Source organism: Schistocerca cancellata, chromosome 3, assembly GCF_023864275.1.
Source record: "Schistocerca cancellata isolate TAMUIC-IGC-003103 chromosome 3, iqSchCanc2.1, whole genome shotgun sequence".
Classification (NCBI taxonomy): domain Eukaryota; kingdom Metazoa; phylum Arthropoda; class Insecta; order Orthoptera; family Acrididae; genus Schistocerca; species Schistocerca cancellata.
The window spans coordinates 596,950,287-596,973,807 of NC_064628.1; the positions used below are offsets into that span (position 1 = coordinate 596,950,287).

General features: G+C 43.2%; 1 protein-coding gene across 1 annotated transcript in view; it reads left to right on the forward strand.

The window, feature by feature from the left end:
* LOC126176454 (dynein axonemal intermediate chain 2) overlaps nt 1-19,687 on the forward strand; it is a 178,043-nt gene extending 158,356 nt beyond the window's left edge. Inside the window, exons 7-9 of the mRNA XM_049923611.1 lie at nt 4,533-4,679; nt 8,025-8,219; nt 19,616-19,687. Of these exons, the coding sequence (XP_049779568.1) occupies nt 4,533-4,679; nt 8,025-8,219; nt 19,616-19,687 (414 nt within the window). The remainder of the gene's footprint in view (nt 1-4,532; nt 4,680-8,024; nt 8,220-19,615) is intronic.
* Nucleotides 19,688-23,521: the final 3,834 nt, after the last annotated feature.

Here is a 23,521-nt window from a genome sequence, read left to right on the forward strand (position 1 = left end):
CAAGAAATGACTTTATTAACTGTGCTCTTATGACACCTGCCACATAATATAACTTTGTTGTTGCCCGAAAATGCAATATTTAGCAGCGTGAGCAACACTACAATCATAATTAATTTTTGACCTTTGTTGTGGTAGGGTTGTTAGACGCTTCAGTCCGGAACCGCTTTGTTGCTGCGGTCGCAGGTTCGAATCCTGCCTCGGGCATGGATGTGTGTGATATCCTTAGGTCAGTTAGGTATAAGTAGTTCTAAGTCTAGAGGACTGATGATCTCAGATGTTAAGTCACATAGTGCTTAGAGCCGTTTGAGCCAATGGCAACATGCTCGGGTAATGAATACGGCATCATCACACACACAGCCGTGCGGAGTTGCCGCGCGGCTCTCCCAGCCGGAGGTTTGAGTTCTTCCCCAAGCATGAGTGTGTGTGTTGTTCTTAGCGTACGTTAGTTTAAATTAGATTAAGTAGTGTGTAAGCCTAGGGATCGATGACCTCTGCAGTTTGGTCCTATAGGAACTTGCCACTACCAATATCACACATACACTAATTCGATTTCACACAACGGGGCCTTTTTCTCAACTGGTTTCGACAAGTTTCGCTGTCTGCGGCTGCAGATGCCTTACACAACAGAGTTCCGCGCAGTGTCGGTGCATCAGAGGAAATGGTTAGTCCTGTGCGACTATTTGGACGACGTTTCTCGTTTTCCATTATTATTGACGCGCGCACGCACTGGAACATTATCGTTGCGTACGACCGGGCGGTATTATTTGCCGCTCCTGTAGTATCCCAATTCCGTTTTGCAGGGAGCACTCTTCGGGTCTGGCAGATTACTTAGCTTATGTCGTATCAAGTATCTCTCGCCCACCACAATGTTCCACGCAACTGGGAAAAAGCACAGGCGACTCCTGTATATAAGAAAATAAAAGAACGGACCAGCAAAAGTAGAGACCGATATCCTTAACATCGGTTTGCTGGAGAATTCTTGAGCATATTTTAAGTTTGAATATAATAACTTCCTTGAGACCTAAAAGCTTCTGTCCACAAATTCCGGAAACCGATTGAGGCAGTGTCACCCTGGAGACTGCTAACAAGCGTCAGAGTATAAGGGATTGGTTGTCAGATATGTGAGTGGCTCGAAGTAATAGAACCCATTAAGTTGCCCTGGACGACGAGTTATTCGTCAGAGACAAGAGTATCGGCAAGAGAACTCCAGGTGAGTGTGACAGGGACAGCTCTTGTTCTTTATATAGGGCTACAGAAAGGATCTGATGGAAAGGGCCAGCAGCAATAAGCGGTTGTTTGCAGGTGACGCTGTAGTGAGGGGAGAGTATCGTTATTGAGTGACTGTAGGAGGATATTGAATGGCTCAGACAGAAATCATATCCGTCTTTAATTCCAATTTTATTTTACTTTTGCTACTAGTTTCAGTGTTACGATATGCATTTTCAAAAAAAAAAAAAAAAATGGCTCTGAGCACTATGGGATTTAACTTCTGAGGTCATCAGTCCCCTAGAACTTAGAACTACTTAAACCTAACTAACCTAAGGACATCACACACATCCATGCAGATTGTTCGGTCTACAACTGATGAACGAAGGTTTCGCGTTGTTGAAAAGAAGTGTAGGGATGAAATTGACTGTATGCTGGTCACTATTTCGACTGTACAAGAGCTAAGATTCTTCTCACACGTCAGAGGACCTGAAGATGGCGTAATGTAACGCCAAAACTGGTAGTAAAAGTAAAATAAAATTCAGATGGCTAAAAGTGTTGTTGGTTTGACATTTTATATTAAATAGCCGAGATCCCGCAACCATCCTGTAAAAAAATGAAATTACAGAAATTATATTTGGTATGGTGAATGGTAGCTTGCTCTAAATGTAGAAAAAAATATAAGTTAACGCAGGCGAGTAGGAAAAACAATCTTCTGATGTTCGAATGCAATGTCAGTGGTGTGCTGCTTGACACAGTCACAGCAATTAAATATCTTGGCAAAACAATATGAAATGGAACGAGCACCTAAGACCGGTAGTAGCGAAGAGGAAGTGTAACTCATATACAGAGTACTCCATGCTTACGACACTAGTGCGATCTATTCTTGAGTACCGCTCGAGTGTTGGGGATCCGCATCAGGTCGCATTAAAAGAAGTGATCGAAGTAATTTAGAGGTGTGATGGTATATGTGTGACCGCTAGATTCGATCAACACGCGACTATTATGGAAATCCTGGAGGGAAGACGACATCCTTTTCATGAAACACTACTGGGATAATTTCGAGAACTGGCAATACAAAAATGTTCAAACGTGTGTGAATTCCTAAGGGACCAAAGTGCTGAGCTCATCGGTCTCTAGGCTTACACTCACTTAACCTAACTTATGCTAAGATCAACACACACACCTACGCTCAAGGGAGGACTCGGACCTCCGGCAGGAGTGGCCGTGCAATCCGTGATATGGCGCCTCAAACCGCGCGGCCACTCCGCGCGGCAACTGGCATTTGCAAGTGACTAGGACGATTCTATTTCCGCCAACATATACTTCATGTAAGGACCACGAAGGCAAGATAAGGGAAATTGGTGCTCATACGCAAGGCATATAGACAGTTGTATTTTTCCCGCTTCGTTTGCGAGAGGAACAAGAGAGGAAATGACCAGTAGTGGTGCGAGGTTGACTGAAAGTAATGCCTCTACCTTCGTAACTCTTCAACAGTTGGTAGCATTGGTATGCGGTAGGTACTGGCTTGTTCCTTAGCCTCTTCTCTACAGCTCCAGTTGGCGGGAAGCCTTAGCATTGAACGTTTGTGTTGTTACAGTGTAAAGTACGGAACCCTGCGCAGACGGTCGGTCAGTGCGATTTAAGCAACGTGCAGTCATTGAATTCTTGACAGCAGAAGGTGTCACCCCAAAGGAGATTCATCAGAGAATGAAAGCAGTTTATGGTGATTGTGTTGATGTGAGTACTGTGCCTCTTCATTCTCGTAACGCGAGAGGAGTTCAAAAATGGTTCAAATGGCTCTGAGTACTATGGGACTCAACTGCTGTGGTCTTAGAACTTAGAACTACTTAAACCTAACTAACCTAAGGACATCACACACATCCATGCCCGAGGCAGGATTCGAACCTGCGACCGTAGCAGCAGCGCGGCTCCGGACTGGAGCGCCTAGAACCGCACGACCACCGCGGCCGGCTGAGATTAGTTCCTGGCAAATTTCAAGTCTGCATCAGGAGTCAGCATCCGGGGTACCCATCGTGCACAGATCTGCCGATAGCCAAGCAAAGCAATAATGTGACCCACACGTTCTTTTGAAATGCCGATTGTGCTTGCAGTTTCTCTCTGTGTGATACGACGGTCGTCCTGAATCAATCTGTAAATATTTTGCTTGTGAAACTCGGTGCTTGATGTCACAGGACGTCCAACTCTTAGTTTGTCACGCAGGTCAGATGTTCCCGCCTCAACATCTTTAAACTTATTCGCCCAACGCTGCACACTACTCGCATCAACACAATCACGTAAACTGCTTTCATTCTCTGATGAATCTCCTTTGGGGTGACATCTTCTCCTGTCAAGAATTCAATGACTGCACGTGGCTTAAATCGCATTGACCGACCGGCTGCTCAGGGTCCGTACTTTAAACTGTAACAACACAACCGTTCAATGCTAAGGCTTCTCGCCAACTGGAGCTGTAGAGAAGAGGCTACGGAACAAGCCAGTACTTGCCACATACCAATGCTGCCAACTGTTGAAGAGTTACGAAGGTGGAGGCATTACTTTTCAGTCAACCCTCGTACGAGGTATCCTTCACCATGTACCATGTGGTGGCTTGCAGTGTATGCATGTAGGCGTAGATGTAGAATCCTTGTAGGATGGAATGATTGGTAGAAGATGACCGTTTGGAAGATCAGTTTGGGTTCGTGAGACATGTAAGAACACGCGAAGCAAAACTGACCCTTAAACGTATCTTAGAAGATATGCTATGAAAGACAATCTACGTTTACAGAATTTAGAGATTTAAAGGTTTCAGCGGTAGAAGGTACTACTCCTCAATTTCACAAAGATTAATCTGATAACAAGAACCATATGCTAGTAAAAAGTAGGCCCAATTTGTACCTCTAGAAAACATTGTCCATTGTATAAATTGTTTTGCCTTCTTGTACTTATGTTCTTGGCTTTGAATTTTAAAAGCGAATAACATGCAATGACTCAAAGCGACGCTCATATAGGTCTGCATTTTCTTTCACTGGTCCTGTCAAAAGTTTACTGAATAGGTCGAACGAGGGTTTTGTATGCTACCTTCTTCGAGGGTGGACTACACTTCCCGAGGATTTTTCCAATGAGTCTCATTCTGGATTTTGCCCTTCTCTGTGATTAGTTTTATGTAGTCATTCCACTTTAAACAGTTCCGTACGGGTAAAGTCGGGTTTCCAAAAAGAGGATTGTGTGTTGCTTGCTTACCAGACATGTGAAACTGCTTTTGTATACGACTCCCAATAAAACAGTACATCAGAGAAAATCTAACGGATTATTTTTGAATTCCACAGGTGTGTGACGATCCACTAAGATGTCTGAGCATCAGTGACAACGGTCAGATGATAGCTGTGGGAAGTGACATGGGCACTGTGTACCTTGTGGAGATCTCTGAAAACCTGGCCGAGCTGCAGAAGAATGACAAACCGTTGCTCACAGCTGTAAGTTTCCACCGTCTGTCTTTATAACATTTAATTTCAGGCAGGACTTGTAACAAATAAGATCTAATGGAGACACATCCTAAAATGCGTGCTTTCCATGCTTGGAACCATTTCGTTGTTCCTGTGCACCATCCACCTTTACCGAGAACAGTATTACAAATCTCCATAACAGTCATCCGTGGGTTACACAAAAGTCTCTTGGACAGATAACCGCGAATTACGAGTGCCGGTTAAGCATCAATTTATGGTTGTTCACAGTCTACGATCATCTCTTAAAACTACTCAGTCCTTAGCAACGCTTCACGGACTGGGAGCATCTGCTCGCCTTGTGGCACACACTGCCTCCTGGAAGATGTGCCTTTGGCAGTTCGAAGGATCATGTGACCACTTCATGATGGTGTTTCAGCCAACTTCCACTCTACAGCTGGGAGGCACCTCGACAACATCTTTCGCTCTAACTGAATCAGGTAAGACAGTTCAGTAGCATGCTCTTCAGACACTGGGACAACCCATTCCTGCTCCTCTGTGACGTCATCGGATGTAAGCTGATGCGGTTGAATAATTCCTCAGAGTCCATGGGGCGTTACTTCAAACACTTCCTCTAAGCCACATTATAGTGCGTCGGCCAATAGAATGTACTGTTCACAGCCATGTAATGTGTGAATAAGATTCCATCTACTGAAATACTGAACCTGCCGATACGACCCGTCTCTTTTGCCCCTTGAAGACATCAGAATGGTGGACATCATCCATTCATCCAAACCCGATAAGTGTAAAGTACATACCGTAACAAATGATACAGTTATTCTGATAACATCACATTCACTGGTTTCGCAAACTCACAACCAAACTGTCACTTTCCAGTTGTAAATAACTATTTCTTTTTATCAACAATCGCATGTATGTCAGACACACATTTGCAGATTTATTTTCGAAATTCGAAAGTTCCGCTAGTTGCACCAGCTGTGTTATTGAAGTTAACAATGGAATCTCATGTAAACGGTCACAGGAAGTTATAATTGAAGAAGTAGGTTTCCGTAATTTTCATGTTTCATAAATCATCCAGTTACTCAGTTTTTCACTTTGCCATCCAACGTTCATATAATACTCATACGTCATCTTGTACTCGTAGAAGTCCACTTTTTCCACTCAAAACAATTCTTACTACCGGCTTTCCACCAGCATCACCTTGGTACTACTCGCACCGAGTTCTGTTCAAGAACTGACTGTACAGAGACATGCAGCTCGGCAGTATTGGCGCAAAAAAAAAAAAAAAAAAAAAAAAAAAAAAAAAAAAAAAAAATCATACAAAAGAATGTAAATTTAACTACTGTAATTTACAAACTTTCAGTGTAATAATACTTTTAATTTGTAACAACAAATTTCCAGTTTTATTGTTTTCTTCTCTTTTATAAAAGATTTTGTCAGTAGCTTTTTACAAATTTGAATTTGACTGACATCGTAGTTGTAATGCCTAACATATTCTGAATTCATATGTAATAGATAAAAAAGTTCTAATTCAACGTTCGACGTTACAGAACAGAGTATTCAACTCGTAATGATTGACAGATAACAAAATCGGCATTTCTTTTCGTTACAGAACTTTATTTCATTTATGAAAGCAGTACGGGCTTAAATTTGCATATAAGATGGATCAGTTTCAATAAAATATGGTTACATTACAGCGTTGGACCCAAGTTTTGTTTTTGAGTCCTTGTTTTACTGTTTATAAACCTACCGTACATGTTGCGAAAATATCGACACCCTTTATTGATTTAAACGATCGACCGCGTATTAAAATCTTCAGTAAACTACCCGATCCACTCAGTTCTATTATACGACGCAACGCAGCACAGCTACGATTTCGTATACATATTCGTTGCCTTCTCCAGCTCTCATCTATCGACTACCTTAGACCTAAGGTTACGCTACGGTTCAGCGTGGCATTTCGACATACAGTAATTAAAAATACTTTGTGGAGGTGGTGTTGTACAACTTTAGTGAATGTTAAGGACTGTATTATGCGATAAACTGCTGTAACGGCATATTTTATTAGCGACAATCGATGTCAGTCAAGGATCAGACCATCATCAGGTCCAAAAACCTTCTGAACCATGACTTTGCGTAACTGGAATAATATGCATCTGATGTGCATTGTTCCAGCATTGATACTAGCTGTAAATACGTAGCATTATTGTTGGATGTGAGGTTCGCCACTTACGCAAAACACTGTTTTTCTCCGTACTCAAACATGTTTCGGCACCACTGTGCCATCATCAGTGGGTTTTAGTTTTTATTTATTCTGCAATGTGAACATTTTTGTTAAATGATTATAACATTATGTGCATTTTTAGTTCAAACAACAGATCGTTTCTTTTTGTAAATACCTTTACATTTGGTGTGCATGCATTTTCTGGATCACTTGTGTGTTAATTACTACAGGTAGCTTGTCATCTGCAACCAAACGAAGTTGATAAGAAAATTTTTTGCTGGGAGTTAACCTATCTTCTAGAATGTAATTCAGTTTTTCACGATGTTTTCGCACCTATATTCGTTTTTACTTACGTTTTCGTGAGGCAAGTACTTCCATTCTCCGCATAATGCTGAGGTGTTGTGATGTACACGTAAGTATAACAAGTGCGAAATACGGTGTTTTGCGTAAGTGGCGGACCTCACATCCAACAATTTTAACTGCAAACACGACCAATACAAGGAGCTGCAAATCAAAATGATGGATACGTAACATAATGTTCTTTTATGCTCATAGACGTATTTGTCTGGTATACTCACGCACTCAGTGCATGAGTCCATGAGAACACCAAACACTCCACGTATCAGTCCATGAATATACCGCAGAAATACGTGTATGGGGTTAAGTGGACATAATGTTAAGTTTCAGAGCTAATATCAATGGTGGAACAATGTAATCTGATAACTGTTATTCCATTTATGCAAATGCATAGCTGAGAAGGTTTTTGGACCCAACGTTAGTCTGATCATAGACCGAAATCTATCGTGTCTAATAAAATATAACGTAACAGTTGTGTTTTGCATAATGTAGTTCTTAATCAAAAAAAACTACATACGATGTGGAACCCAAATATATTCTTGTTAGTATTCTGTTGTCTGTTTACTCACATATGCCGTCGAAAGCCCCAAAACTATTACGTCACGGCTAAAAGGTAATTGCGGTATCTGTAGGTTCGACACACTAACATGCGGCACGGAAGCTATGCACTTCTGGACGTATGTGTATTAGACCTTGTTTGTTCTTTATCCTCTCAGGAGTCGTCTTTCGTAGTCTGTATCTATACTGTTTAGACCGACGTGCTGATATCGTTGCAGATGCTGGACCGGGAAAGCCGCAGAGAGAAGATTCTGGAAGCGCGCATCCGCGAGCTCAGATTGAAGCAGAAGGTGAAGTCGGGGCCCGCCAGGGAGGCGGCGCTGAAGGAGAAGGCGGCGCAGGCGGCGCAGCGGACGTCCAGCGAGGCGGTGCTGGCCCAGGTCGAGGCCGACTTCCGCGCCACCATTGAGAACGTGAGCAGCCGTACATCTCTGTCGTAGCTACATAACGCATGTGACGTACCCCTGATTACTGTTTTGTAATAAGTGGGCAACAACCACAGTACGCTGATAATCTAGCGGATGTTTTACAGGATGTCACTGTAACTTAGTAAAACCGTTTTTCTTTATTGTTGGTTATGCACAAGGCAGAAAAAAATAGTTTGCCCAAAATTTCAGGTAAAAATCCTCAGGCATTGAGAAATAAAATACACTACTGGCCATTAAAATTGCTACACCACGAAGATGACGTGCTACAGACGCCAAATTTAACCGACAGGAAGAAGATGCTGTGATATGCAAATGATTAGCTTTTCAGAGCATTCACACAAGGTTGGCGCCGGTGGCGACACCTGCAACGTGCTGACATGAGGAAAGTTTCAAACCGATTTCTCATACACAAACAGCAGTTGACCGGCGTTGCCTGGTGAAACGTTGTTGTGGTGCCTCCTGGAAGGAGGAAAAATGCGTCCCATCGCGTTTCCGTCTTTGATAAAGGTCGGATTGTATCCTATCGCGATTGCGGTTTATCGTATCGCGACACTGCTGCTCGCGTTGGTCGAGATCCAATGACTGTTAGCAGAATATAGAATCGGTGGGTTCAGGAGGGTAATACGGAACGCCGTGCTGGACCCCAACGGCCTCGTATCACTAGCAGTCGAGATGATAGGCATCTTATCCGCATGGCTGTAACGGATCGTGCAGCCACGTCTCGGTCCCTGAGTCAACAGATGGGGACGTTTGCAAGACAACAACCGTCTGCACGAACAGTTCGACGACGTTTGCAGCAGCATGGACTATCAGATCGGAGAACATGGCTGCGGTTACCCATGACGCTGCATCACAGACAGGAGCGCCTGCGATGGTGTACTCAACGACGAACCTGGGTACACGAATGCTAAAACGTTATACTTTCGGATGAATCCAGGTTCTGTTTACATCATCATGATGGTCGCATCCGTGTTTGGCGACATCGCGATGAATGCTCATTGGAAGGGTGTATTCGTCATCGCCACACTGGCGTATCACCCGGCGTGATGGTATGGGGTGCCATTGATTACACGTCTCGGTCACCTCTTGTTCGCATTGACGGCACTTTGAACAGTGGACGTTACATTTCAGACGTCTTAGGTCCCGTAGCTGTACCATTCATTCGATCCCTACGAAACCCTACATTTCAGCAGGATAATGCACGACCGCATTTGCAGGTCCTGTACGGGCCTTTCTGGATACAGAAAATGTTCGACTGCTGCCCTGGCCAGCACATTCTCCAGATCTCTCACCAATTGAAAACGTATGGTCAATGGTGGCCGAGCAACTGGCTCGTCACAATACGCCAGTCACTACTCTTGATGAACTGTGGTATCGTGTTGAAGCTGCATGGGCAGCTGTACCTGTACACGCTATCCAAGCTCTGTTTGACTCAATGTCCAGGCGTATCAAGGCCGTTATTACGGCCAGAGGTGGTTGTTCTGGGTACTGATTTCTCAGGATCTATGCACCCAAATTGCGTGAAAATGTAATCACGTGTCAGTTCTAGTATAATATATTTGTCCAATGAATACCGGTTTATCATCTCCATTTCTTCTTGGTGTAGCAATTTTAATGGCTAGTAGTGTATATAACACGAAGATAGAGAGGAGTTAAAAAAAACAACTACACGTCAATGCCAATCGACATAAGAGAAGATAGCTAAAAACAGGGACGTGGAGAAAGATTTATGAAATACACCATAGAGAAACGGAGGTCGAGAACTAAAAATTAAACGGCGTTCGCCATGTTACTACGACCGGTAAAAAGTAAAACGCTGTCGATAGCCCGCGCGTCGTTGGCTGAAACGTCCGATACCTCTGACGGCATACCGAAGCGGGAACGTAAATGGTTAAAAATGGGCATTCCGCACGATGTGGCGTACAGTTAAAACGTGGGCGCAATGTGCACAAAGCAGCGGGGGAGCGCCACTTAACAAATGCCGATGGCTGAAAAGGTAGTGCCCAATACGCAGCCTAGTTAAAATGACCTCCTCCTGGTGGGAGGGCCAAGAGTAGGTCGTCCAAGCCGCTGGGAGAGACTTAATAATCCTGAGCTTATTCCCATGAAGGGAGGACCAATGGCGATACCAAAGTGACATCACCTCCTGAGAGACGGCAACACAGAGATCATGGGAGGGACTATAGGAACTAGTGGGCTGAGGTACGAGGACTGCAGCCTTGGCAGCAGCGTCATCAGCCTCGTTTCCCGGCAGACCGACATGAGCAGGAACCCACATAAACATCACAGTGGCTCCACCAAGAGTGGGGAAGTGACAGTTTTCCTGTACCCATTGCACTGAGGAATGGGCGGTGTACAGCGCACATAGACTATGAAGGGCGCTCAGACAGTCTGAGCAGTGGACACAACTGAAAAGCCTGTGTCGCCGGATGTTCTCCGTGGCCTGATACAGAGCGAAGAGCTCTGCTGTAAATACTGAGCAATGTGCCGGAAGCCGATACCGGAAAACGCCGGCGCCAATGATGAAGGCACACCCGACACCACGGTAGGTCCGACAGCCATACACAGAGGTACTATCGCGAAATTCCATGCGAAGGTCGTGAAACTGAAGGCGATAGAGCGAGGCTGGATTAGTGTCCTTAGGAAGCCAACGAAGGCCAAGGTGGAAACAGGCCGCCGCACTAAGCCAAGGTGGTGAAGGGTTCACACACACCGGGAAAGTTGCAGGTAGTGTGAAGTTAAGCTGTTGGAACAAGAGTCGAAAGTGGACTCCAGGAGGTGACAGGGAAGAGGGACGCCTCCCGTATTGGCGATCAAAGGAGTCATCGAAGAAGGAGGCACAGGATGGGTGGCCACGCATCGCAGACAAATGGCATGCATACCTGCATAGGAGAAAGTCACGGCGGTAGGACAGTGGTAGTTCAGCAACTTCGGCATACAGACTCTCAACTGAACTAGTGTAAAAAGTACCAGTGGCCAAACGGATGCCACGCTGTTGGACGGTGTTGAGACGGCGTAAGGGGGACGGACGTGCAGATGCATGAACAAAGCACCCATATCTAGTTTCGAAAGGACAAAGGACCGGTACAAACCGAGGAGGGTGGTTCGATCTACACCCCAAAAAGTACCATTGAGGACATGTAGGACACTGAGAGACCACATACAACGGGCTGCCAGGTAAGACACATGGGAGGACCAAGAGAGTTTCCTATCGAGCATGAGCCCCAGGAACTTCGTAGATTCAACGAACGGAAGAGCAACTGGCCCAATATGTAAAAATAGTGGGAGAAACCAACTGCGCCGCCAGAAATTCATACAAACGGTTTTTCCAGTGGAAAAACGAAAGCCATTGTCGATGCACCATGAGTAAAGACGACCGAAACATCGCTGAAAACGTCGCACAATGAGACAGGCCTATCGAGAACCGCAATAAATGGCAAAATAGTCAACAAAAAGGGAGACGGAGATGCCTCGCAGGAGACAGGCCATTATGGGGCTAATACAGATAGCAAAGAATACGGACGTAGTGTTACCTTATGGAAGTGCTTTCTGTCGTTAGGGTGTAGTCCCATTATTGCATTTAAGAAAACGCTAAGTGTGGAAGGACATGAATACGTGTTACAGCATTGGGTACTGCCTACAGTAGAGGAACATTTCGGAGACGATGATTGTATGTACTAGCATGACAAAGCAGCTTCTCATAAAGCAATCTCTATGAGGCAATGGTCTATGGACAATAACTTTCCTGAAACAGACTGGCCTGTCCAGAGTCCGAGCGTGAAACCGATGGAACACCTTTTGAGATCAGTTAGAAAGTCGACTTTGTTTCTTCGACCTCCTATGGTTTCGGGGCTGCCATTTCTGCATAGACATTCAAACACCTCACTGAAAAATGTCCCCCACAGACTTCAAGCCGTCATAGAGGCGAAGGGTGGTCACACCCCATATTAATGTCCACTAATAGGTGGCCTCGGGAGTACACAACGTTCCATTAGAACTACTGATTACCTTGGGAGAGTCAGCCCTGACAAAACTCTACTATCTGCTGAGCTAGATGTATGAAACAGGCGAAATATTCCCAGACTTTAAGAAGAATATAATAATTCCAATCCCAAAGGAAGCAGGTGTTGACAGGTGTGAAAATTATCGAACTATAAGTTTAATAAGCCACGGCTGCAAAATACTAACACGAATTCCTTACATACGAATGGAAAAACTGGTACAAGTCGACCTCGGGGAAGATCAATTTGGATTCCGTAGAAATGTTGGAACACATGAGGCAATGCTGATCCCACGTCTTATCTTAGAAGATAGATCAAGGTAAGGCAAACCTACGTTTCTAGCATTTGTAGACTTAGAGAAAGCTTTTGACAATGTTGACTGGACTCTTTCAAATTCTGAAGGTGTCAGGGGTAAAACACAGGGAGCGAAAGGCTATTTATAATTTGTATAGAAAGCAGATGGCAGTTATGAGAGTCGAGGGGCATGAAAGGGAAGTTGTGGTTGGGAAGGGAGTGAGACAGGGTTGTAGCCTATCCCCGATGTTATTCAGTCTGTATATTGAGCAAGCAGTAAAGGAAACAAAAGAAAAATTCGGAGTAAGTATTAAAATCCACGGAGAAGAAATAAAAACGTTGAAGTTCGCCGATGACGTTGTAATTCTGTCAGAGACAGCAAAGGACCTGGAAGAGCAGTTGAACGGAACGGACAGTGTCTTGAAAGAAGGATATAAGATGAACATCAACAAAAGCAAAACGAGGATAATGGAATGTAATCGAATTAAATCTGGTGATGCTGAGGGAATTAGGTTAGGAAATGAGACACTTAAAATAGTAGATGAGTGTTACTATTTGGGAAGCAAAATAACTGATGATGGTCGAAGTAGAGAGGATATAAAATGTAGACTGGCAATGACAAGGAACGTGGTTCTGAAGAAGAGAAATTTGCTAAGATCGAGTATAGATTTAAGTGTCAGGAAGTCGTTTCTGAAAGTATTTGTATAGAGTGTAGCCATGTATGGAAGTGAAACATGGACGATAACTAGTTTAGACAAGAAGAGAATAGAAACTTTCGAAATGTGGTGCTACAGAAGACTGCTGAACGTTAGATGAGTAGATCACATAACTAATGGGGAGGTACTGAATAGAATTCGGGAGAAGAGGAATTTGTGGCACAACTTTGACTAGTGTAAGGGATCGGTTGGTAGTATATGTTCTGAGGCATCAAGGGATCACCAACTTAGTATTGGAGGGCAGTGGGGAGGGTAAAAATCGTAGAGGGAGACCAAGAGATGAATACACTAAACAGATTCAGAAGGATGTAGGTTGCAGTAGGCACTGGGAGATGAAGAAGCTTGCACAGGATAGAGTAGCACGGAGAGCTGCATCAATCCAGTCTCAGGACTGAAGACAACAACAACCAGTTACTGTGTTACGCTACGCATTTTCAGGCCCCCTGACCGACGTGTAGGAAGAATACCATCTCCTGCACATTCGAAGTAACGGCCAGCATACTATCGCTCGTATCCATAGAGTAGCATGGAGAGCTACAGCAAAGCAGTCTCTGGACAGATGACTACAACAACTACAATAGGTGTCCGGATACTTTTGATCAGATAATGTAATTTGTGTCACCTATACATCAGCTTCATCAAGCTTTTGCAAAAGTACGGAGCAACTATCAGCATTCAGTTGTCTTATGAAAGTTAGACCAAATGTAGTAACGCATGGTTTTATAATATATTAGAGAGTTTGTAATTTTAACTGCTGCATGTACAATGTCTTACGAACAATCTGGATTAATTAGTTTTGTTTCTTTTAGGTCCATACTATAAGTGTACGTTTCATTCATCTGCGGCTGCTTACTTGCTATATAGCGTTATCGTTTTCTTAAGTACTTAATTTACTTTGTGTTATGAATATCACCTACTTTGTCAGTAGTAAGCTATCATCTGATAACCTGTTACTTAACTTGAAATAAATGGCTATAGAAGTGAAAGATCAAGTTAACGTGTTAAATGGGTGCTTTTAAAGCCGACTTTTAACATTGATCACATCTGAGAAAAGAGTTGTTCTATCACTCAATGCTCATATTTTTAACGTTATATGAGACTTTTAGATGGTCTGGTAAGCTGTCTATTGCGAAACAGACTCGGCGAAATAACAACAGACCATTTCCATTAAACAGCCGCTATGATCCCTGTTTTCCGGGAAGAAAGGAAAATAATTTCCTGATTATTTTTTCATGCTTTCACGTCCTTGGCTACCATGCGGCCCGTTAGGAAAAGATCTGAGCGCATAGTTTATGCAGTCTGTATGGCACCCTAATGTTAACTGAGCATCTGCATAACCTAACAGCATTGTGTCTTAATCAGAGACCTAAGTAGCGCCATGCCGTCCACGATAGGCAAACCCATTGTGATCTGTATATTGTAAGGTATGGACAATTCTAGTCTTGGAGCAGTAATGGCACAAGTGTAGCCGTCCGCTTTTTATGACAAGATGTTCATTCATGGAAAGGAATTCCTGCGGTATTGTGTAAACAAAGGTGAGATTCTCAGAATTCTCTAGATTTTCATATTATCTTCCGTTGTCGCAGAGGATAACATTCGCCTTGTTTGTAGTGTGGCGGCGCATCTCAGGTAACTCGGCCAGTCCAGGCTGGTTACGGTTTGGCGCACCTAGTGGTACCAACTTGGAGGTTGGTCGACACCAGCGGTCGTTTATGGCACCGTACACTCTGGGCATGCTGCGTCGATCATTGTTTGGGGTGACGCTGAAAGGCTGTTTGTCTCGGAGAGCAGAGAACATGGATTCACCGCCCGAATCGCGAAGGAAGCACTAGCCTCTGTAGAAAATGACCTTCAGCCTCAAGATGAGCTGCGGGCCAAATACTGTCGAGGGAAAGCAATTAACGGGCAGTCTATGAGGCACCTTCCACATCACAACTTGACTAGATTTGTTGAGATATGAGTGGACTCTATCCGAGTAGAATTATATTTCCCTCGCTCTTCTCAGGAAACGTGATGATTCTTTTCTCACAAACAGTAAAATTCTTGCAATGAGACAGGGATACACCCCGATAGCTAAAGAGAAAACCAGCCAAAACATCTGCGGGGTCGTGTCCTCCAAGAACAGCAACTCAGACGCGAGTATTTTTAGCTGCAGAATGCTAACTACCTGTGAGAGTGTTCTTCCTCATCGTGAAAAGGCTTGAACGATGTTTTGAAACATATTACTTCACAAGAAGTAGAACACTGTTGACGCTATACTGTTTATTTCCGTTGGCTTGGAGGATTCTTGAAACAGCCGCAGCGTTTTCCAGGAGCACAAACTTTTTCTCCACCAAACTCCTTTATTTTGTGATTGAATGCGGAGCAGAATTAATAAAGTGGAGAGCTGTTGAGTGTCTACCAAAACCTTTAGATTTTTCATCTTTACTTCACTTATCCCACCTACAGCTGAAGATAAAGCCCGCACCCACTACTTCCTTTTTCTTTTATTTATACGCCTTGATGAATCCATATCCACACCGCTATACTGTTTCTTAAGTTCGAATCATAAGTAATTCTGTGAGGAGTCACTCACTACCTAAAGGTGTGGTTGCGTGTTGGCCTTTCATGTGATAAATTTTGTGCTTGCAGAAGTCACTGTAGCATTGTGGGGAAGGGGCAAGTGGGAGGGGTAAACAGCTCTCTGGGACGTAACAGCCAGCACTGTAATCCGTCTCTCTCTCTCTCTCTCTCTCTCTCTCCGTGAGTGTGTGTGCGTGCGTTTGTGTGCGTGTCATCGACTTGTACTGCTTAGTGCAGCCTTAGAACTAATTTTCTACAGAAACTGCGTGAAGATGACAATGAGCTTCCGCAGCTATAAATTACTCTTTAAGAGATACAGAAGAAGAATTACCTCCACATAAGAATATGTTCACTTATACATTGCTCGAGCATCACTTTTTTGAAACCACATTATTGTCTCCCATTTCGATGCAAAAGTTTCAATTTTGATGGAATGCTGCCAACAATTACAACTTCCCTCTAAAATGATGCAAAAGCGTGGCGTCCTGCGACGTCACTCAATTTTAGATTATATTAGTACTTGTTCCATAGATCATGAATAGGACAATTCGTAACGATGTGGAACGTGTCAAGTTAATAAAAGGTGTCTATACAAGATATTACATTACGCAAAATATTACATGACACTTAATATTTTTAATTTTTTTTTTTTTTGTGTGGGTCTGGGAAATTACTCACTTGCTATATCCAAAAATTCATCTAATGAGTAGAAGGAGTTGCCATTAAGAAATTCTTTTAATTGCCTTTTAAATGTTATATGACTATCTGTCAGACTTTTGATGCTTTTAGGTAAGTGACCAAAGACTTTTGTGGCAGCATAATTTACCCCTTTCTGAGCCAAAGTTAGATTTAACCTTGAGTAGTGAAGATAATCCTTTCTCCTAGTGTTGTAGCCGTGTACGCTGCTATTACTTTTGAATTCGTTCGGATTGTTAATAACAAATTTCATAAGTGATTATATATATTGTGAGGCTATAGTGAAGATCTCTAGCTCTTTAAATGTCTGCAGGATGATCTTGGATGAGCTCCAGCAATTATTCTGATTACACGGTTTTGTGCAAAGAACACCCTTTTACTCAATCATGAGTTACCCCAGAATATGATGTCATACGAAAGCAGACAATGAAAATAGGCGTGGTGAGCTAATTTACTGAGATGTATATCGCCAAAATTTGCAATGACCCTAGTAGCATAAGTAGCTGAACTCAAACGTTTCAGTAGATCTTCAGTGTGTTTTTTTCCAGTTCAACCCCTCATCAATGCATACACCTAGAAATTTTGAATATTCTACCTTAGCTACAGATTTATGATCGAAGTCTATATTTTTTAATGTTGTCATTCCACTTACTGTGTGTAACTGTATGTGCTGTGTTTTGTCAAAGTTTAATGAGAGCCCATTTGTAGAGAACCACTTAATGATTTACTGAAAAACATAGTTTACAATTTCACCAGTTAATTCCTGTCTGTTGGGTGTGATAGCTACACTTGCATCATCGGCAAAAAGTACCAGCTTTGCATCTCGGAGACACTTCAAACAGCAAAATGTCTAAACATGCGAAAAGAGGCCACAGCTTAGAAGTTCATGTGGGGCGTAAGATGGGTTGATGACGTCATATTGCCCCGAAATTTTACCACAGTTCTGCCCAGTTCCACCGTGAACGTGTCACACGATGGGTAGGTCGTCATAGACTCTCTCATCCGCAATTCACCCTTTCCTTTGGCTTCTCTGCAATAGAGCACTGCTGAAATCACCCTGTTTCCTTAAGAAGTTGTCCTTTTCCTCGTTCCGCTGAGAAATGTGTGGAAATCAGCGCCCCAAGGGAAGGGGTGATCTCATTGGTGCCCTTTATACCACCCCCTGGGGGTTTTTCGTGACGATTCCGAGTGATCGTGTGTCTGAAATGTTAACGTCAGCCACACATAAAAAACCCGCCTGATTTGAACTCTGGGTATCGCGGCTCTGAACTCCATCGTAGACGTGTGAAAAGAAGAGGTGAAATGTGGGTAATACGGGTTGTGACGACCTTCCCGTCGTGCAACATGTCCACCATGGCGTTGAGCAGAATTGTGGTTAAATTTGGTACCAATGTGTCGTCATTAACTCACTTTACAGCTCACATGAACTTTTGAGCAGCCTCTTTTTTTTTTTTTTTCGTGTGTCTACATCTTGCTGTTTGAAGCGTCGCGGAGCCCGAGGGATTGTAGGCACTTCTGAGGCAAAATTCAAACTTACGCGTCGAAATGGGACACAGTTACGCGGTTTTGAGAAAGCGATAATTCCTTTTGCGCAGTGTGGAAATACAGGGTGAGCACAAGGTCTTGCCCTGATTATAAAACTTTACAACGGAATAACCGTTTGACATAATAAGTAACATTTGATACCATTACATAGGTTATTGTTACTAGTTTTTTTTTAAGACCACTTACGTTAGATCTGGCCGATGTGATCGAGCGGTTCTAGGCGCTTCAGTCTGGAACCGCGAGACCGCTACGGTCGCAGGTTCGAATCCTGCCTCTGGCATGGATGTGTATGATGTCCTTAGGTTAGTTATGTTTAAGTAGTTCTAAGTTCTAGGGGACTGATGACCTCAGAAGTTAAGTCCCATAGCGCTCAGAGCCATTTGAACAATTTTGAACTTACGTTAGTAAACCTCAACGTGTGCTTCCTTGGTAGCTCGGAGAATGTCGAGGCGGTATTCCAGTTCCCGCCAGGTGTTTCGTAACATGTGTTCTGTCACAGTACCAATAGCAGCTTGTATCCTAGCTTTCAGTTCGTCGACGTCAGCAACTGGTGTGACGAAGACACTGTCCTTGAGATAGCCCCAGAAAAAAAGTCAAGGGATGTAATGTCTGGAGAGGGGAGTAATGTCCGGATCGGTGGATCGGAAGGAACGGTCCAACACCCTGCTCTCCAAACATTATGCCCCTTGACAATTTTTTCTGGGGCTATCTCAAGGACAGAGTCTTCGTCACACAAGTTGCTGACGTCGACGAACTGAAGGCTAGGATACAAGTTACTGTGGGTACTGTGACAGAACACACGTTACGAAACACCTGGCGGGAACTGGAATATCACCTCGACATTCTCTGAGCTACCAAGGAAGCACAGGTTGAGGTTTACTTACGTAAGTTGGGGTTGTTGGGTTGTTTGGGGGGAGGAGACCAGACAGCGAGGTCATCGGTCTCATCGGATTAGGGAAGGATGGGGAAGGACGTCGGCCGTGCCCTTTTAAAGGAACCATCTCAGCATTTGCCTGGAGCGATTTAGGGAAATCACGGAAATCCTAAATCAGGATGGCCTGACGCGGGATTGAACCGTCGTCCTCCCGAATGCGAGTCCAGTGTGCTAACCACTGCGACTAACGTAAGTGGTCTTAAAAAAATAATAAATAAAAAACTAGTAACACTAACCTATGTAACGGCATCAAATGTAACTTATTATGACAAACGGTTATTCTGTTACAATCAGAGCAAGACATTGTAATCACCCTGTATAATAACATTAAGAGAAGGAGACACTAGTATTTGATCAAGACAGATTTAAGAGACGTTCTTGCCTTTTCAGATTCTAGAGAATTTTTTTTAAAAATAATATTGCATTACACATTTCATACAGTTCAGATGGTAAATGTAAGCAAACAATTCATTGTTATATGTATACGTTTCACAACGTATGCACAAGAGAACACGATTTCTTGTGCACTACGCACTGTACTGTAAACTCACCATGACTGCTTTGCATCATATTTATTTGTCGAAATGACTCGTCTTATCACTCCGGTTACAAATTACTTTCCTTTTCTTGTAGGAGATGAGTGCCGGTAAGGACGAAACGGACGAGGAAGAGAAGGCAGAAGAAGCAGACACTGGAGACCCATAGCAGAGGAAGTGCTGCCTTGAAGTAACGGCGTTGTTCTTCCTAAACAGATACTTCATTTTTCGGAAAACTGAAGGAAAGTAGCGGCTACCTTAATGTGGACCATTTCAACAGTGCTTCTCTGTACGGAAGTCATGCTGAAGTCGGCTGTGTTAATTAATGAGCGGCATACACAGAATACAAAAGATGTATTTATTTTCATGGGTACCACACAAAAGTAAGACGAAGAAAGCGTCTTTATGTGCGGTGAATGATGTAAAATGCAAAGAAAATAAAATTATGTGTTGCCAGATTAGGGTGCTACGATGGCTTTTTTCTCTGCATTTCACTTGAGAATCCACCGTCTTCTGACTAAGGCGTGCCATGACTTACGCAAGATGTAACGAGAATTTGGTTACTTGCTACGAAAATTTAATCTATTTTCTAGCAATTATGTAAACTTAGTAGCTATTTGCACAAAAAAGTTGAAACTTATTCAAGGACCGCAACGTTGTACCGATATGCTATTCGGGACTACAAGGAATAATCTTACAAAATGTTCTAATACTGGAAAAAAAAGAAAGATGAACATAAAAGAGTGTGTTAATGCTTTACATAGCCTCAGGTAACTGTTAGCCTTGGAACAAACATCGACTTCAGCATAGATAAATTCTAAGTTATGCGTATCGTATTTTCTCCGAAGCTACTAATTGGATTTTGAAGAGTGAAGCGCCATTGACTTCGTTTCTTTTAGCTGTCCAATTTCGAGCAGCAGAAAACACTACGGTTCCATCTGAAAAAGCAAAGTTGAAACCGATGTCTCTCTAATTAATATAACTATGAAAAGAGACTATATGTCGTTTAGTAAGAACTTTTCACACTTTATTTAGGTGAAGACAGAATTACCATACCTTAAATATTCCGGAAATATCTGAGCTTAGCTGAATAACCCTATAATGAGACAAATGCAGAAGCTGAGAGCTTCCAAAATCATTCCATTGCCTTTGTGCGGTTGAAAATAAACATTATTTACTTCCTTTTCATTTCGACATCCAAATGGCTGTATTTATTATTTTCAGCTTTAACTGATATCGGTTTAGAAGGCTCAAGGTTTCATCTCTACTTACATAAAGTGAGAATCAATACATAGCTCATCCGCAAGTATATTACTGTACGTGAACATTAGTCACCTAATCGACCCTTCAACAGGTATCAAAATCTCTCAACTGTCTTGGACCTGGCACTTTAGATGTGCTCCCAGATAAGTTGGCTCATGTGCAAAAAACATACTTTCGGATGTACAATACATGTATACCTGCATTTTGTTCCTAAACACCGATTTCACGAATGAATTGTTGACAAACAAGAAAATTGTAGTGTCAACTGTATTCAGCTGTAAGTTTTGCAGCTTAAATTTAAATGCAGCCTGATGTGCAATTGAAATTCAAATGTGTCATTACAAAGTGAGACTTATCCGAAAACCTACCTGCGCATGTAACACTCCAGTACCGAACAGAAGTGCAAATTTGTCAGCTAAATGTTAACTGTCCGGAAAGTACGTAATCGATAAATTATGTTTGAAAATACAAATGAATCCTTGGGAATATGCTATAAAAGTGGAATATGGACGAACCATACCAGAGGTTCGCACAAACTACTTGCGCCATTATTAAGTTGGACTTGCGCAAGTCACATGCCCGACGTATAACGCTCGTATTCCCAGGGTAACAGACAGATCTAACGAAAGTTTGGGGAAATACAACTTCAAAATAACCTACCAAATTAATAAGAAATTTAGCAAGTGTCTGACAAAGTGCACAATAAGGCAGACCTGGTGATAGCGATTTCCCCACTTCAACTAATTCTGGTACACTACGGTAAAACATTTTCCAGTATTAATGTTGCTTTCCTTACACTTCAAGTAAAAGGTTTCAGTGTTTATCTGCAGTTAAACATCTGCAGACTTACCTATATCGTAACCGGCGCAGTATCAGATTGTTTCAATTCAGTGATATTAGTATTATTAATCAGTGAATAGTTTTAATTTAATTACGTTGCAGGTTCGCTATCATTTGAGAAAAAGTAAGTGTCGAAAGGAAAATGTATTCACAAGCAGTTCCAAGTTCACGTAAATTATATTGTAATTACTTTATAAGACAACCAAAGATCATGTTTAGCTGCGAATAGGAGTGTAGGTTCGCTGTAAAACTTGTAGGTAAATACACACATCAAAAACAGTTTTGCATCAACCCGGTTCCCAGGACTCCTGAAGACAGACGTTGACAGTGGATATTGTATCACAGACACAGTCCCTTTGACAGTTCAGAGATGTCACTAAACCCGCCCAAAATGTAAACAACCTTGCATGAGCGGCGCCTATTAGACGGAGGGGGCCGACAGGCGATCAGTTCCAGTCATTCCACCAGGAGGGAGGTACACGGCTCTTGTTGTCTGTTTCAACCATGCCTAGACGGTCAATGCCGCGGTTCGATCGCGTCCGCATTGTTACTTTGTGCCAGGAAGGGTCATCAACAAGGAAAGTGTCCAGGCGTCTGGGAGTGAACCAAAGCGATGTTGATTGGACATGGAGGAAATACAGAGAGATAGGAACTGTCGATGACACGGCTCACTTAGGCTGCCCAAGGGCTACTACTGCAGTGGATGACCGCTACCTGCGGATTATGGCTCAGAGGAACCGTGACAGCAATTTCACCATGTTGAAAAATGTTTTTCGTGCAGCCACAGGACGTTGTGTTACGACTCATACTGTGCGCAATAGGCTGCATGATGCGCAACTTCACTCCCAACGTCCATGGCGAGGTTCATCTTTGCAACCACGACACTGTGCAGCGCGGCACAGATGGGCCCAACAACATGCCGCATGGACCGATCAGGATTGGCATCATGCTCTCTTCACCGATGAGTGTCGCATATGCCTTCAACCAGACAATGGTCGGAGACGTGTTTGGAGGCAACCCGGCCAGGCTGAACATTTTAGACACACTGTCCAGCGAGAGCAGCAAGGTGGAGGTTCCCTGCTGTTATGGGGTGGCATTATGTGCGGCCGACGTACGCCGCTGGTGGTCATGAAAGGTGCCGTAATGGCTGTACGATACGTTGAATGCCATCCTCCGACCAATAGTGCAACCATATCGGCAGCATATTGGCGAGGCATTCGTCTTCATGGACGACAATTCGCGCCCCCATCGTGCACATCTTATGAATGACTTCCTTCAGGATAACGACATCGCTCGACTAGAGTGGCCAGCATGTTCTCCAGACATGAACCGTATCGAACATGACTGGGATAGATTGAAAAGGGCTGTTTATAGACGACGTGACCCACCAACCATTCTGAGGGAACTACGCCGAATTGCCGTTGAGGAGTGGGACAATCTGGACCAACAGTGCCTTGGTGAACTTGTGGATAGTATGCCACGACGAATACAGGCATGCGTCGATGCAAGAGGACGTGCTACTCGGTATTAGAGGTACCGGTGTGTCCAGCAATCTGAATAACCACCTCTGAAGGTCTCGCTATATGATGGTAGAACATGCAACGTGTGATTTTCATGAGCAATAAAAAGGGCGGAAATGATGTTTATTCCAATTTTCCGGAACACTCGGAACCGAGGTGATACAAAACTTTTTTTGTTGTGTATTTCACCCTATTAAATCGCAACCGAATAATTTGTTGAGTACTGAATATTATATCTTTGGTCTAAAACATCGCTAACAGTCATTTCTTTTCACTACCACTCAAATATCTTCTGTTAGACATGTCAAGTGGTAATTTCAGACGACCGAAGGCAATATTTCCTTTTCTTTCCGCATGTATGAAACAATCTTCAAATAAAA